The sequence below is a fragment of the Pteropus medius genome, unplaced genomic scaffold, assembly GCF_902729225.1.
Source record: "Pteropus medius unplaced genomic scaffold, Ma_sr-lr_union100, whole genome shotgun sequence".
NCBI classification, from domain to species: Eukaryota; Metazoa; Chordata; class Mammalia; order Chiroptera; family Pteropodidae; genus Pteropus; species Pteropus medius.
The window spans coordinates 16469799-16485644 of NW_024349797.1; the positions used below are offsets into that span (position 1 = coordinate 16469799).

Sequence of the window (15846 nt, forward strand, 5' to 3'; positions counted from 1 at the left end):
ACGCGGTTCTATTGGCTCCATAAATGTTTCTGTATGTGTTGTTTCTGAAGTACAGTCAATTCTTGATCATCCTTGGCAATGAGACGCAATGGTTAATTCATGTCAAGATATTCCACATATCATTTTAGCCTTCCTAGGTCCGCAAAAGTCATTATTTAGAACTTTTTGCTTTCTTTCTTTTTTTTGTTCCTGCTATACTTTAGTGAGCTATGATATAGTCCAAAAGAGGAATAAACTTGAAGGACTAAAAAGAGCGCTTAGAGTGATTAAGAATTGACTGTATAATCGCTTAGGGTCTACACAGTTGATTATATATTTTAACCAATATCTGCAATCTGGTGGGCGTTGTGTGCCCTCAGGACCCAAGAGAAAGAAAGAAAAAGCCCAGTTACTACTGAGACCCTAATCTGTGGACACCACTTGATGGTGAAGTTGTCACAGCACGTGGATTTCCTGCCTCGAGTGCCATTTTTTGGAGGCACTCTTTCTAAGAAGGATAACTTGCCAAAGTGGCAAGCCGAGAGTCCCTCATCCTAAAACACAGTCTAATGCAGGATTACCATCATACTGATGGAACATATCTTTGTTTCTCAGCTCAGATCTTAGAAAAGAGAATGTGACTCTTCAAAAACAATGAAATTGGTTAGGGATGCCTATTTTATTAGATGTGTAGACTCTAGAACATTGAGAACTGGCAAAGATCGAAGAGACCTCTAGCATAACCCCTCACTTCCCTTAAGAAGAAACTGGTTCTCTGAGGAGGCGCTGTGCCTTGCCGCAGGTCACACGGCCAGGCAGTGGCAGTGCCAGGGCTGTTGTCACGATGCTAGTCCCGCTTCTCCCACTACCGCACACAAAAGCCACTTTAAGAGAACGGCCCCGGCTCTTCGATTTGCCCGGCTGTTTCCTCAGGTTCGATTTGCTCAGGTTCCCAGTGGTTTTCTACCTCACAGGACAGGGCCGCGTGCCTCAAAGGTGCTGTGTGAAAATCTGCTGAACGAATGTTGTTAGTGTATTTGGGAAAGGTCGTGTTCCAGCCAGGCAGGGAGAAGAAAAAGATCCTGGTAACAACAGGAAAGTTTAAGAAGGTTTCTAGGGAAAATGGGATATCTTTTAATTGTTTAGAGCCAGGAAAATATCTGCATATAGATGGAGGAAGGCGGTGGTCTAGAAGGGATGGATAGAGGTCTGTGGGATGGGTGTATAAGAAACCGTATGAGGTCCACAGGGTAGGTATACATGATATATAGATTGTAGTATGTATGTTTTGGGTGTATGTGTGTTGCTTTCTTTATTCATCTATACTTTCAATACCTCTTCCTATTTAATGTAATCAGAAGAATTTTCCACAGCCTCCTATCACCTCACCTGCCTGGCTTCCAGCGTCTAAACTTATCCACCTGGCCTTCCTCGCTGGGGCTGTCTTACGTTCTGTTTTATGTTCCCGTCTAAAGCCAGCTTTTCCACATATTGACAAGATTCCACGTCTCTTACCCACTCAAGGCTATAGACCCAGACATTCTCCCCTCTTTCTCTTCCCTTAGTTTTTTTCTTTCTAAAGGATCCTTGACTTGAGCATACAAACATAATGTCACTTCTCTCTTAGAAAAAAAAAAAAGTTCTTCATATCTCAAATCTCGTTTTGCTCCTCCCCTTTTTAGGAAAACTCTTTAAAGAGTTGTCTATACTGTTACTATCTCCATCCTATTCTTTCTAAAAAGAACTCATCATTCCTGCGAAGCTTTCCTCTCCACTAGTTCACCCAAACTCCACTTGCCAAGGTCTACACTCACTCTCTTGGTGAACTCATCCAGTCTTATGGTTTTACATATTGTCCGTATGCTGAGACGATTCTATCAGTTGCTGGAATAATGATGTGTAACAAGCATAAATTCTCAGCAATATACAACAATAAGCATTTTATGTGGTTTGCACATCTCTTGGTCGTCTGGGAATCGGCTCATCCGGGCTGGCCTTGGCTGGGTGGTCAGTTTCCTCCTGGGATCTGTGAAGCCTGGGAATATTCTTTTCATGGAGAAGGAAGAGAACAAGCTCAATTACACAGACGCTTTTCAAGCATTTGGTCATGCTTTGCTCGCAAACATTTGGTTAGCCACAACAAATCACATGGCTGAGCCCGAAGTCAAAGGGGAAGTATACTTTGCCTCTTTAGTGGAAGGAACTTCGGAGTCACATGACAAAGGGCATGGTTCAGGGAGGAGTAAAGAATTAGGGCCACATCTCCCAAATATTTCGTGGTCCACATTTGTACTAAAAAATGATCTGTTGTTTATCTGAAATTAAATTTTAATTGGATGTCCTCCATTTTATCTGGTCACCTTAATCTACTTTCAAAATATACCCAGAGTCTGGCCCCTGCTCACTACTTCCCCCGCTCCCACCCTCGTCTGAGCCACCGTCACCTCTCACCTGCGTCAGCTGCCATCGCCTCCTAAATACTCCCTGCCTTCTTATCTGCCTAACACAGCAGCCGGAGTGATCCTGTGAGACACGATTACACCATTCCTCGGCTTAAAGCCCCCCAACGGCTCCCCATTTCTTTAATAGTGCAAGCTCAAGTCCTCTAAATTCCTGGGATGCTTTACATGGCGATTCTCACTAGGTCTCTCACTTTGTTTTGCTCAGCTCTCCACGGTTTTTCTACTCGGCCACAGTGGCCTCTTGCCATTTCTCGAACACCCTATATAGTCCTACCTTAGGGCCTTTACTCCGGCCGTTCCCTCAGACTGACAGTGTCTTCTCCAGTTATCTGCTTGGCTCACTTACCTTCTTTTAATTCTTTAATCAAACGTCAGGTTCCCAGTGAGGCCTGGACTACACCCCATCCTTCCACCCCACCTGGCATCTGCAATCTCTTTCTCTCCTCTGTTTCTCCTCTCCAAAGAATGATTCTTCGAAAGTACAAGAATTTATTTTCTTTTATGCATATTATTGTTTGTCTCTTCCCATTAAAACGAAAGCTCCCAGAGGCAAGGATTTTGGTTTGGTTTGTTTGTTGATTGTATCAGCAATAGAGTGATGGAAAATATTTGATGAATGAATGAATTAATAGTATGACATTTTCTGCACATCACTATGAAAAATTGAACAGAAATATTTAAAGCTAAGTGTATAGCTCCATTTAATAAGTGTTGCCTTGAACTGCATACCAGTGGAAGGCTTCATAAAATGATTTAAGACTGAGCAAAATTGCCCGGATTAAAAAATTTCGGTACACTAATGATTATCTATAACTATCCTACAGTAATGAATGACATTTCTTTAAAATTAAAGATACACCGAGGATTTTAATAAGCATACCAAAACTCTAAAGTCTTAAGTATTTTTCAAAGAATTCTTCAAAATTCATTTTAAGCTTTCTCATTCTACAGTATCGGTGGGATTATTATGCCATAGCAGCATACATAAAACAGATAAGGGCCAGAGAGGTAATTATGCAATTTTTTAGCTAGTGCTTTGGTGATAATACCTAAGAGAAAAATAATAACCCAATCTTTAATGTCTTAATGACTAAGATAATTTAACATGGGTAGTTATTTATGCTTTATTAAGAGTTTGGGAAACATTATTACAATTACACTTTTTTTGTTATCAAGAAGTTATTAATCTGGCAACTATATCTATTCAGAAAGACCTCTGAAAATCAGAAGTAGATGTTTTGAAATCAATGTTCAAAACATTTTCTCCCAGGCTTTCATCTAGGATCAATTTTGCTTTTATTTCTGACAGTTTTGCAAGTTTTGCGATCATCCAATAATAGACTAGCATCTGCATACTTAAATCATATGTATGTATGGTAGCTTGCTCCGTTGCCAGAAAAAATGATTGACCATAAGAAAATGATGAGACAGAAGGAGACATTATTAAGCTTAAGAACTTGAAGGCACTTAGGGTGGGCATCCCTGAATTACAGCATAGTAGAGTCACGAAAGCCCGTTAGGTGACTCCACGTTGCTCACTATATGACACAGCTTAAGATGGCAAGGAGGTTTGTAAAGACTTTTAGGCAGTTCGCTATGATAAACCATTCAACTTTGCGAAAAGGTTTAAAGGATAATCTTTACCTAGTATAATGTGGGGCAACTTATTTCCCATTATTGATAGATTAATAAGACAATATTACATGCTAAAAATACTTTACCTTAGATACATCTGACAAATAGAAGAAGCAAAGGATACAGTCTGTTTCTCGTTCAACTAATAAAATATAAAATCTGAGTTAAGAGTAAGTATTTCATGTCAGGTACAGTCCCTGCTCTTAAATTACTTATGGTTTAGCAAAGGTTATAGACAAGTAGATAGAAAATTACATAATAGTGTGTTAGGTTAGGGAGAGATTAAAGATGGGGTGCTCTGGAATTACATGAGTGTCACCTGATCCAGTTTTTTTTTGTTTGTATTTTTTGAGGTGGATGTGATCTTAGAAATCTAACCTAACTGGAGGAGGAATTTTTTGTATATATAAAGATGTAGATGAGGGTGAGGAAATTGCCAAAGGTGGAATGGTGAAATGATATAGGTAAAATGAACTGTAAGCACCTTTAGGTATTAGATGAAAAGAAATCCAGTTCTGGAAAGATTAAGTGACCTGCTCAAGGAAAGGCAGTGTGAGCATGCCTAGTTTTGGTTCTGTAATTGTGCTGTCATTAATTTCTGAAGGGCATATCCACATATGCAGAGTGTAATGTACAAGCAATTCTCCATGGAACTTTGAAACTAGTGTGTATATAATTCCATTTAATTAGTAGGGTCAGAAAGTATGTAATAGTATATAATGATTTCGTAAGTATAATGAGTGCATTAAGCGAGAGGGAAAAAGATATGGAAAGGGTTCTTGAACTTGCTTTTAATCAGCATCCTGAGTTTTAAATAACATTTCTGTTTGTAGACCCCTCTACTAAAGGACTTTCGACTTTGGAAATGCCACGAGAATCCTCATCTGCCCCTACATTAGAAGCAGGTGTGCCAGAAACAAGTAGTCATTCCTCAATATCAAGTAAGATTTCTTGTACATTAATTTTAGAACATTACTGCAGCATTATTTTCAATCTTCACACTCTTGCTATTGTTTTTTTTCTTTTTTAATGTTATGTTAGCTTCCTAGGTGACACTGTCATGTGTTCTCGGAGACCCTTTTTGTCAACACCTCAAGTGTCTGATAAATCAATATGGTTACTGACTGGCCAAGAACCCTCATTTATTAAGGAATAATCACTGAATGTCATCATTCAATAAAATAATATTATATATTACTAACTCAAACATAAAACATGGAACTGCTTTTGGGGCAAGTGAAAAGCATTGTCTATGGTAGAATTTTACATGAAACACCTTTATTTAGTTAAAAATAATCATCTATATCACTGACAAAATTTTATCTGGGTTATCATAAAATAAACATATCCGATATATCATGATCCCAAAGTCATGATTGAACCTAGCCCTTTTGGATCGGAAAGTAAAAATGGCATGAAATTTTACAAGCTCTATAAGAGACAGCTACTTTGAAACTGCCTTCCGTTGCTAGTTCTAGATGTTGTCATGAGGAGCTTTAGTTACGTTGAGGTGAAGATAAGGGCTTAGTGGAGGCAATTAAGAGACTTTAGCATGGGAAATTCTCAGCAGGAATCAGAGATACAAACAGGTGCAAGTACCGCTGTGTGCTGGTATATTTTGTGTTCCATGTAGTTAAGAAGCTGGTTAATTTTCACTTGACTCTCTTTTGAAATGAGGATGATCCTGAAAAATCAGATAAAGATCTTAACTTACATGCTGGACTGGTAGTATGGAACAACATCATCATCTTCATCGTTCATTCATTCATGCATTCATTCATTCAGCTACTATTTATTAGGTGTCTGCTGGGTGCCAGGCATTGTGCTTGACACTGGGGATCAGATGCGAATAAATAAGACACCTTTTGTTCTCAAGGAGTTTACAGTTGTAATAGTAACAATAGCTACCATTTATTAACATTTATCATGTGCCAGGCGCTTCACTAAGTTGTTTACACAAGTAGTTTTCTATTCAATCCTTATACTGGCATTGCATGGCAGATATTATTGACATCATTTTATAGATTTAAAAACAGAGGTTCAGAGAGGCTAGAAGACTTTCCTAAAGTCATATAGCTACCAAGTAGTAGAGACAGAAATCAATGCTGGGGCTGTTTGACTTTCAAGCCCGGGCTCTTTTTAGTATACCACCCTGCCTTAGAATAATTCAAGTTCCGCTACAATAGAGGTTATAGGAATTCTAAGAGTTTCCAAGTGACAGTTATTTGCCCTTTTGGTAGCAAAGAAGAATGGCTAGTTCTGAATCTAGTTGTCCTTTTTTTTTTTTTAATCACAAAAAATCTGTTTGATAACATAAAATTACTATATTATAGTCCACATACTAAAATCGTGAAAGCATATTTTCTTCTCCCAATTTGTGTGAGTCATCTAAAAAAAAAAAAGATAGTGAATTGTAGTTAGAATTCCAAGTTGGGTGTAACTCGAGATAGTCAGGAGAACTAAGTCAGTTTTCTTTTAGTGTTACTTAATTTTTTTATCATAAAATAAATGTATCATAATCCTAAAGTCACGACTGAACCTAGCCCTTTTGGATCTAGTATGGCACATCATTAGATTTCTGCCTTCCTCCTCCTCTTCATCAAAAGCAGGTATTAGATGGCTCTTGGTGTTGTGTTCTTGGGAGCATAACGCTAGATTCCCTATACACTGAGCTGAACATTAAGGGTTTTTATGCACAGGGAATTCCGTTGTCTTTAAAAACAAGTGAGAATTGGAGAAATTCAATCACGAGAGGTTTTCAATTCTTTTTTGAGTCTGATAGATGCTGCTAATTTTTAAATTTGTTAAATCTTCTAAAAGATTTCTGCTTATGAATTTTACTGAAGCTGCACTTTTCCAATGACTCATAAAATTGTGAATTTTACCGGTCAACCAAAAGAATCAGAGATTTTTCATATTAGTTTGCATAGTCATTTCCATGAATTCCGTCAGCATGGACTCCAAGACCCAAGAGTTCTCATCATACTTCTCTTTTGAGCAGTTTATTAGCTGATTATTTTGTAGCTAAACATACCATGACCACCATGAATCAAACAGCATGCTAACTACATTAAAAATAATGTTATAATTGATTTCATATCACACCAAGTTGCTACCTCGGTATCATGATTGCCCACCTGTGTGTAACATTCGAGGCTTTTTGGGGCCATACAGTCATTCCACTCTCTACCATCCCCTTGTAGGCTGTGTAGTTTAGAGCTTCAGATTCTGAAATTGTCCTTAAAAGAGAGCAAAGAACCACAATTTCTCAAATATCCCGGTATATGGGATCATGTAGAAAGGATACATCAGCGATGCTCTGTCTTTCTCCCTGGGCTGGTGGCAGGGATTGGTGTGACCACTAGTAGAGGAATAGGAAGTTGTGGGGCAGGTGGCTTTCTCACTCAGCTGTCTGCTGGCAGAAGTGTTTTTCACTGTTTTTCTGGTTTGGAAATGCTTCTAACTTGGCATTTCATTGGTGGGATATTTGTGAATTCCTAATTGTGGGATAAAAATGTTACCACTATTTTCTAAAACAAAGATGCGTACTAAAATACACTCTGGAATGTTATTTGATTCACGTTTTTTTCAAACAGTAGGCAGAGTCTGTTACAGAGATTGAAAACAGCATTGACTTTGAGTCAGCATGTTTTGGTTTTATGACCACCTCATTTGCTGGTTAGTTCAAAGTAACATAATTTTATTTGCTTCAATTTCTCTCCCCAAATTGGGGTCGATATGTGTCATCCTACTCCAAAATATGTGTGTACACACACACACACACACACACACACACGAGGAACTCAGAGAACGGAATGGAGACTGGAACTATTCACAGCTCCATTAAAGAAAGTTAAGCTATAAATTCAAAATATTACCTGTCTTAAATCCTTTTTGGAACAAGGCAAAGTATATAAATAGAAAAGTAAATGACAATAATCACATCGTCGTAACTGGGATAAAGGTTTACAGGCTACAGATCAGTGCTCAAAGGTACTGTTTCTTCATTGAGTGGAGAAAGGCACTTGAATAGCATAGTAGTACCTTAGTTTCTCATCTGGACAGAAGCATACAATTTACCAAACAATTACGGGTAGCTGATGAAGTTTCAATTAATATTCTATATGGGTGTGTAGAGCCTTTGTGTGCTGTGGAAGTCAATTCTCCCTAGTAATCATCTCCTAATTTCCTCCATATAGCTCAGTATAGGCAGATGAAAAGGGGATCCTTGGGAGCTCTGACAATGAGCCAGTTAATGAAGCGACAGCTGGAGCATCAGTCTAGCGCCCCCCATAACATCAGCAACTGGGACACTGGTGGGTCAAGCCTTTTCTTCTTGTTTTACCTCTCCGATTAGCTAATGCCACGTTCTTTATGTCCCCTCTGCTCCCTTTTTAAGGAATCGATTTTCTCTCGTGTTCTGTGGTTCAAATAATTTTTTAAAAACCTAATTTATGAGTTTCTTTAAACTTTCCAAGTGTTCCAGAGGCACCTGTTCTTCCACCTAGGCCGATCCAACTCTTTTTTTTTTCCTCTAAGACCAGATTCCAGATATTAGTTTATGTATCTGGGAGTTAAATGATGTAAATGCATAAAGGAGGGAATGGAACTATGATTTCATGATACAGATTAACAAAACAAAACACAAGATCATCAGTCGTCTGTTTTGTAAACTGTAAAGTACCAAAACTAAGGAAATATGAATAGTTATAATAATGACCACTGCAGCTTAGTGACGTCACGATCTGCCGGTAGGTCTGGGAATATGAGCTCTGTGTTTTAGTCAGCAGGGTCACCAGGTTGCAGCCGCATACCCTCATGCTTATACGATGGGACTGCATCTAACCTCAATTTAAAAGTAAGAATCGACTGCCATGACACATCTATTTTAAACATGCTCACTCCGCATTTTCTAAACCTGGTTATCGCGTTCTGCACATGTCCTACTTTCTCAAGCCCGTAGTACCGTCACAGTCCTGCTCCTTTGAGTGCCTGCTTTTCCTTTTTGTTTGCTTTTTTTTAATTAAATGGGTCATTTGGATTGCAAGATTATACACGTGCAAGCACTTTGCAGCACACATGCACGATGAAACTGTCAGGGTTTGTCACTGTGCTCTGGGGGCCGATACGTGGCCGGGGCTGTTTTAGTACCTTGGTTGGTACTTTCCGGCTGTAGTTACATGAGATTATTTTAAGAATTTTCATTATGGCTAATAATTATAATGATAAAAATAATAATCTTGAGATATTATTTTTTCAGAACCATAATATTTACATACATTTCACCTTATTTTCCTCCATTGTTCTTTAAAAAAAACCCTGTCTAGATAACTGAATTCCTCACACTATATCCAATAATACATTTAACAAATAGTTTCATCTCTCCTGGCCTTTGTAAGGATTCTTAATATTTTAAAGGTTTAGTGTTTTTTTCTTCCTTTTAGTGATAAGTGGTAGTGAGTAATGAAATGGCCAAAAGCCAACAGGTAAGAGAGACAAGGAGAAAGAGACATCAGATAACCAGCCTCAAGAGTTTACTAGGTTTGGGCGAAATCTTTCTGTCCACGCCAAAGAGGACTTTGTTTCTCTCTTTACTGAGATGAAGCTGTATAAGGAACTGAGAATGAAAGCTTTTGTTTGATTAGTTCTTTAATAATTAAACACCCAGCTTTTGTTAGGTTGACCTGGGGCTCCAAAGAGTATTTTTACCATACGGCTGTTTTCTGTAGCAAGCAGCTCAGCCAAAGCTAACCGTTTTTGATTCCGGCAACAATTACCAACCCAGTTTGATTGACTCAGTAGAGTTATAAAAAGGCAAATAGATTTCAATTTTCAATCCAGATTTTAATCTAAAAAAACTACATGATGCCAAATAACCCATTTAACTGAATTTTTCATTTTTCAACCAAACTTCAGCCTGTTCATGTCACTCTGCTTTCTCATTTAATACTTACCATTCACATGCTGTCTGATTTTTTTTTTTTCCCTTGAGTTTTCCTGGGCTTGTTTTCCATCCTCCAAGTTGGTTCTCTAATCACCAAGTCCAACTAGAACATCATCTCGATATTCTTGTTTTTATTAGTGGCATAAAAAGTTTTCCTCAAATCTAAGACCAGAGGAGAGTCAATGAATGTGTCATTCAGGGTTTGGTGGCATGTCACGTCATACCACATATGTTAATTCAGTGACTCACTAGTCTTCAAAAGAGTAGATCTAGTTATAGAGACACACTGAGAAAGGCAGTCTAAAAACATGGTCCATTCACCTCAGCATGCACCTGCTGGACCACAGAGCACCTGCCTCTTCTCTGTCCGTCTGCGCATATCTGGTGGATGCTTCTTTGCCTCATCTTCATATGAAACAAATGTTCCCGAAGCACCGCTCCTCCATATCTGCCTCTACCCCTTATTCCCGTTTCGCAGCCCTCAGTCAGCACCTGTCATTTCCTTGCTACCAGTTCCACATGTTTTCTGTATGACCATTCAGGCCATTGTCCGAAACGATCACTTATGGATTTGATTTGCATAAAACATTTTTTTTTTATGGCCATGACTTTAGCTTTTCATTTTTTTCATTTCATGTCAAGAGATATGGAATTTGAGCTTTTTGGGGAGTGGTGGTAGAGAATCTGGACTCTTTTGGATGGTTTTAGGTACTCTCCTGCTTTCAACAGCATTTCATATACCCGAATGGCAGGTTTGTAGTGAAATCCCAAGCAGCCCTACCCTAAAACCCAGCGTGTGTCCTGTAAATGTTAATTATCAACAATGACAATAACCAAAAAAAAGAAAACGACCCCAAGAGATTATCGGTTAAATTCTTTGTATTATGAATTGTGCTAAATTGACCTCATTGAAGACTGAAATGCCCTATTTATCCACAGAACAGATACAGCCCGGGAAACGCCAATGTAATGTGCCAATGTGCCTAAACCCTGACCTGGAGGGACAGCCATTGAGAATGAGAGGTGAGTCGAGTCACAGACTCTCAGATAGTAAGAAACCGAAAGAAACTGTACCTGTCAATCACCGAGTCACCCAGCAGGTGCTAAAATCTCTCCTTTAGCAGCAACATGAAGTGGCTCCGGCCTTTGCTCACATGCTTGTGGGGTGAGTGGGCATGCATGGCGCCTCCTCTGTGATCGTGACCAACAGAAAGTTCTTTCTTACAGTGACTTTCTAACCGTTGGGGCCACACAAAGCAAGTCTAGTCTCTCTCACATAATTTTTTAGACCTTTGAAAATAGCCGCTCATTGCTCATTCCTTCAGTCTTTGCCAGACCACGCATCCCCGGGTCCTTTGGTGTTCCTCCCGATATGTATCAGTTTTCCCTGTCTCCCTGTGTCTTCTCTGAGCATGATCCAGCTTATCTGCCATCCTTTACAATGCTGAGATCATAGACGAATAGCTTCCTTTCAGCTATCCGAATTGCACAGAATATACACAACTTCATGCTGCTTGTAGGAGCAAGGTGAGAATAAATCTGTGCTAAGATCATCAGGATGTGCGTTTTAAAAATTCATCTCATGACTAGTTAATCATTATTTTTGTTCATTTTTTTTTAATTCAGAAAGCAGGTTAACCTATTATTTGTAAAAAACAAAAAGCTAAAAATGAATTATGACCACATCTTGTAGCTAGTCCCTTAAATCAAGCAGACTTACTATTCTGGACGGTATCGCTCTTCTAATTTTCTGTAGGAATGAGGGGATGTTCATCTCTAGCTTTCACTAACGTTCATTTGGCCGTGAGTAGCGATTTTAGCCTCTGTATCTGATGAGATGAGACTCTTCTCATTTATGGGCCTAGGAAAGCTTTGATGAGCAGAAATCATGGTGATCGAATAAACTCTGGTACTTGTCCATGATCTAGTAGCACAGTAGCAGCAAGAATAGAATGAGGTCATGAGAATGAAGACAGAAAGTGAATCTTTCACAGTCAACTGAAGAGTCCATTGACACAGCTCGGGGACTGATATGTGCTTGCGTGCTTGGAGACAAACCAACACCTTTATACTTTCTCTTATCTCTAAGATGTCCAAAGTGGCTTTTGTCAACATTTCCAGCTTTGAAATTGGGCCTTGGAGGAGGTCCCCTCTCTATTCTAAGAAGTTTCTATTTCGGTTCCTAGTTCCATATAGCGTGCACTTCGAATATTCAGTGGGGGAACCAGGAGTGGTGGCATCAGAAGTGTTGCCGACACGGGGGGTTAACGAGACTGCCTTTAACGGTGCTGACTTAGTTGTGACTCAGCTGTAACAAAAGCTAGCTGAGGTCTGTGGCTTCCCTTTTGCATTTCCCACCTTCTCTTTGTAGATTACTCTTTGTTCCCATGTCATTAGCAGTATTCAGAAGTCCATTGATTCAGCTAATGTTTCCCTATGGGGCCAATGCCCACTAACTTAGCCTATCTGCTTTTGTAGATGACTACCATGAATACCGCATCACACATTCTATGTTGTCATATGAAAAACAACTTCGCAACGCTGTTGTCAAAAATACTTGTTCCTTGGCATTTGTATTGGGTAATGATTGGCTCGAAACCTCCCAAATGACTTTGATTCCCTCCTTTTTCTTGACTTGAATTATGATTTTCATTTAATAGTAGTAGGCAGTAGTAATCTTTTAATTTTTTTTAATAATAAGTTTCAAGTATAAGGAATCTTCAGAAGGTCTTGATTCAGATTTTTTTTTTTTTTAAATCAGTTTTTTATGTTTCTAGTAAGACTGTGTATATATCACCATGTATCTTATGGGATGAATTTTTCCACTTTTAAGCACAGGCATTTTGGCATCCGGTAGACATATTCTGTCAATGTTCAAGAAATGTCAAGTATTAACTTTAAACTTTCTGTGTTTTGGTTTCTTGAAGCAACTTTATGTTGTTTACCTTACTGTTTAATAATTAATCATATCTTCTTTTACCTTGGCATAGTTCTTGCCTTTTCTATAATTAATCAACTTATACTAATGCTTATGTTAAATACTGTTGCTTCCCCTCCAAGCTACATCTTTTTTTTCCTGAAGAACTGAATCAAACAGATTTTATTCAACTATTTAGGATGAGGAAAACAATGATATAAAATAAGTCATAAGAAATGCTCTTTCGTACTACTATCTGAAACCATTTTCAATGTTTACTAGATGCTCACACAGCAAATACTAAAAGCTACAACGTACTTGTCTTTTTAACGTCTGCAGTCAATGCAACATTAACAAATACACAGATTTCTTCTGTACCAATATTAAAAACAGAATTACTGAATTCCCAATTTTTATGATATTGTTGATACATATTTTTATTCATATGCTTTTAATGAGATCATTGCCAAGACATACATTGTTTTCCTTTATTTTTACAGTAAGCTAATCAAAACCTTACAGTAAATCACTGTATCAAAATCCAGCCATCAGAATCCTTACAGTAAATCACTCAGGTTTGTAGTCCAATTTAGACTCCAGCTTCTTAAAATCAGGCACTTTTCTGACTACTTTCATGAAGTTTTCCTGTACCACAAAATCATGATAAGCACAAATGGGAAACCCACCTGCTTCAGCACAAATACTTCTCAACTCTGCTCCAGTGAAGCCCTCTGAAAGCTTCATAATTGCTTCATAATCTAGTTCGCCATGCTTTGTAATGGGGCCTGCTTGGATTTTCAGTATATCTAATCTCGCTTGTTCGTTTGGTAAATCAATATGTAGTTTTGTATCTTAATCTTCCTGGATGAAGCAAAACCGGATCCAGTGTATCTGTTGGTTTGTAGCCATGCTCATTTTAATTCTATGTAGAGCGGCAGTCCCCAACCTTTTTGGCACCATGAGAATCTAATGCTTGGTGGTCTGAGGTGGAGCTGAGGCGGTGATGCTAGTGCTAGGGAGCGGCTGCAGATACAGAAGAAGCTTCACTTGCTCACCTGCCGCTCACCTCCTGCTGTGCAGCCCAGTTCCATGGACCGATACCCGTTCATGGCTCAGGAGTCGGGGACCCCCGATGTAGAGTATCAAGTCCATCCATTTAACTCAGTAACTTCATGAAAGTTCTCTATCAATAGGCAGAAGCACCCTCAGAAAACCGACGACCACCAATAGCATCTATTTCATCCATGAAAATGATGCATGGTTGATGGTCTCTGGCATAATTAAACATTTCTCTGATCAAACTAGCACTTTTCAGCAATGTACTTATCTACACTAGAACTAGATACAGCCTTTAAGAAATTGCAGTCCAGTTGCCTAGCAACAGTTCGTGCCAAGAGCGTTTTTTCTTCCTGTATCTGGTGGTCCATGTAGCAAAAAGCCATTTGGAGTTATTATTCCTATACTCTGGAAGAATTCTGGGTTTGTAAGACATAATTCTATCACCTCTCTTAATTCTGTTCTGATGGCCCTTTAATCTCAGAATAAGAAACATCCTGGGGTCTTCGTGAGACATGTTGTAAGCCAGTGGACCCACCTTTCTTGGCAAGTATCTCATGAGAGTGTGGTCACATCCTGGCTTCAGCTTATTTTCGTCAAGCCGTTGACGACAACCTGCAACATATCTTGGTTTATTTGTAGCTTTATGGTAATTTTTTCTTCATTTAATTGCTTAAGTACTTTACCCACAATCTGTTCAACACTTTGTAGGGCCATTGGGTCATTTTCAGACTTTTCATATTGCTCGGTCAGTTTTTTAATTGTCCTCTCACTGGGCCAGACTGGGCCATTTTCACGCCTGGAAAGCCCAAGTCACATCTTTATGAAAACAGTTGGAGAACTTTTTTGATGATACACTTGGGTACGATTCGGAAGGAGTGGTATCTCAGAGACAATTGGTAAATATAGTATAGTAAAATTTGAATTCCCTTTTAGGATCTTTGGAAATGACATAAAGATATTTTCAGATACTTTCCTTTGCCTTCTGGGTCTGTAGATCTCAAATGTCTCATAACCACATTTTGTAGCCTTTGATCCAACGAGGGAGTATGTATATAGCCTGACAGCATTTTGACTCTTCAAAGGGTTCCATACCATTTTTTTTCCTCCCTCAGATTGAAACGTATTGCCCACTTGGCTAGGTTTCTAAAATTTTTATGTCGATCCCTTTAGAAACCAATTCTCTGAATCATTTAAGAAAAGATCATACGGCATTGTTCTGTTTCTGGGCACCAAGTTACTGGTTCCTCGATGAGAAACAGACTCTTTAGTGACCGTTGGGTTTTCCTACCTTCTTTCCTCTTCAAAGAACTCAAAATCATTATTACTTTGTTGAGCAGGGCATTATTCTGGATTGTCACTTTGGGATTCTTCTTGGAGTGCCTTATTTCCTCATTCCTGGAAAATCTGTCCAGCACCAATGGCTCTCTTAACGGAGAGTGGTCTCCTGACTCTGAATTTACTCATCACTAGAGCATGTTGCCGAGATTCCTGCCTCAGATTTCTCTGAAGGCATCAAAACCCACAGTTTTAAACTGTGTGACATTGATCGGCTGAAGACACTGATGGCTCCTTTGGAACACTTGATATTTCATTCTTAAATATTTCAGTTTGAAAAATGAAGTCTTCTGCTTTGGGGCTTATAATATTAATTTCCAAAGTTGAAAACCATCCTGATATGTCTTAGCTCAAACATCTCCCCTTACTTGGGTGTCTGGAGTTCTGGGTTCTTCTTCCGTTCCCACATTCGCAACATTTTAGTGTTGGTATACATTTGCGATTTTAGAAGCATACTATCTATCATATGGTCAGCTTTCATTTATGACTAACAAATAAGGGTCGTAATTCATTTA

The 15846-nt window shown here is 38.8% G+C and overlaps 1 protein-coding gene and 1 pseudogene across 1 annotated transcript in view; one reads left to right on the plus strand and one right to left on the minus strand.

Moving 5' to 3' along the window:
- Window positions 1-15846, plus strand: part of UNC79 (unc-79 subunit of NALCN channel complex) — a 214070-nt gene that overhangs the window by 145394 nt on the left and 52830 nt on the right. The window contains exons 33-35 of the mRNA XM_039884084.1: window positions 4910-5017; window positions 8276-8392; window positions 10960-11043. Coding sequence (XP_039740018.1) covers window positions 4910-5017; window positions 8276-8392; window positions 10960-11043 — 309 coding nt within the window. The remainder of the gene's footprint in view (window positions 1-4909; window positions 5018-8275; window positions 8393-10959; window positions 11044-15846) is intronic.
- LOC120619761 (26S proteasome regulatory subunit 10B-like) lies at window positions 13505-15767 on the minus strand (annotated as a pseudogene).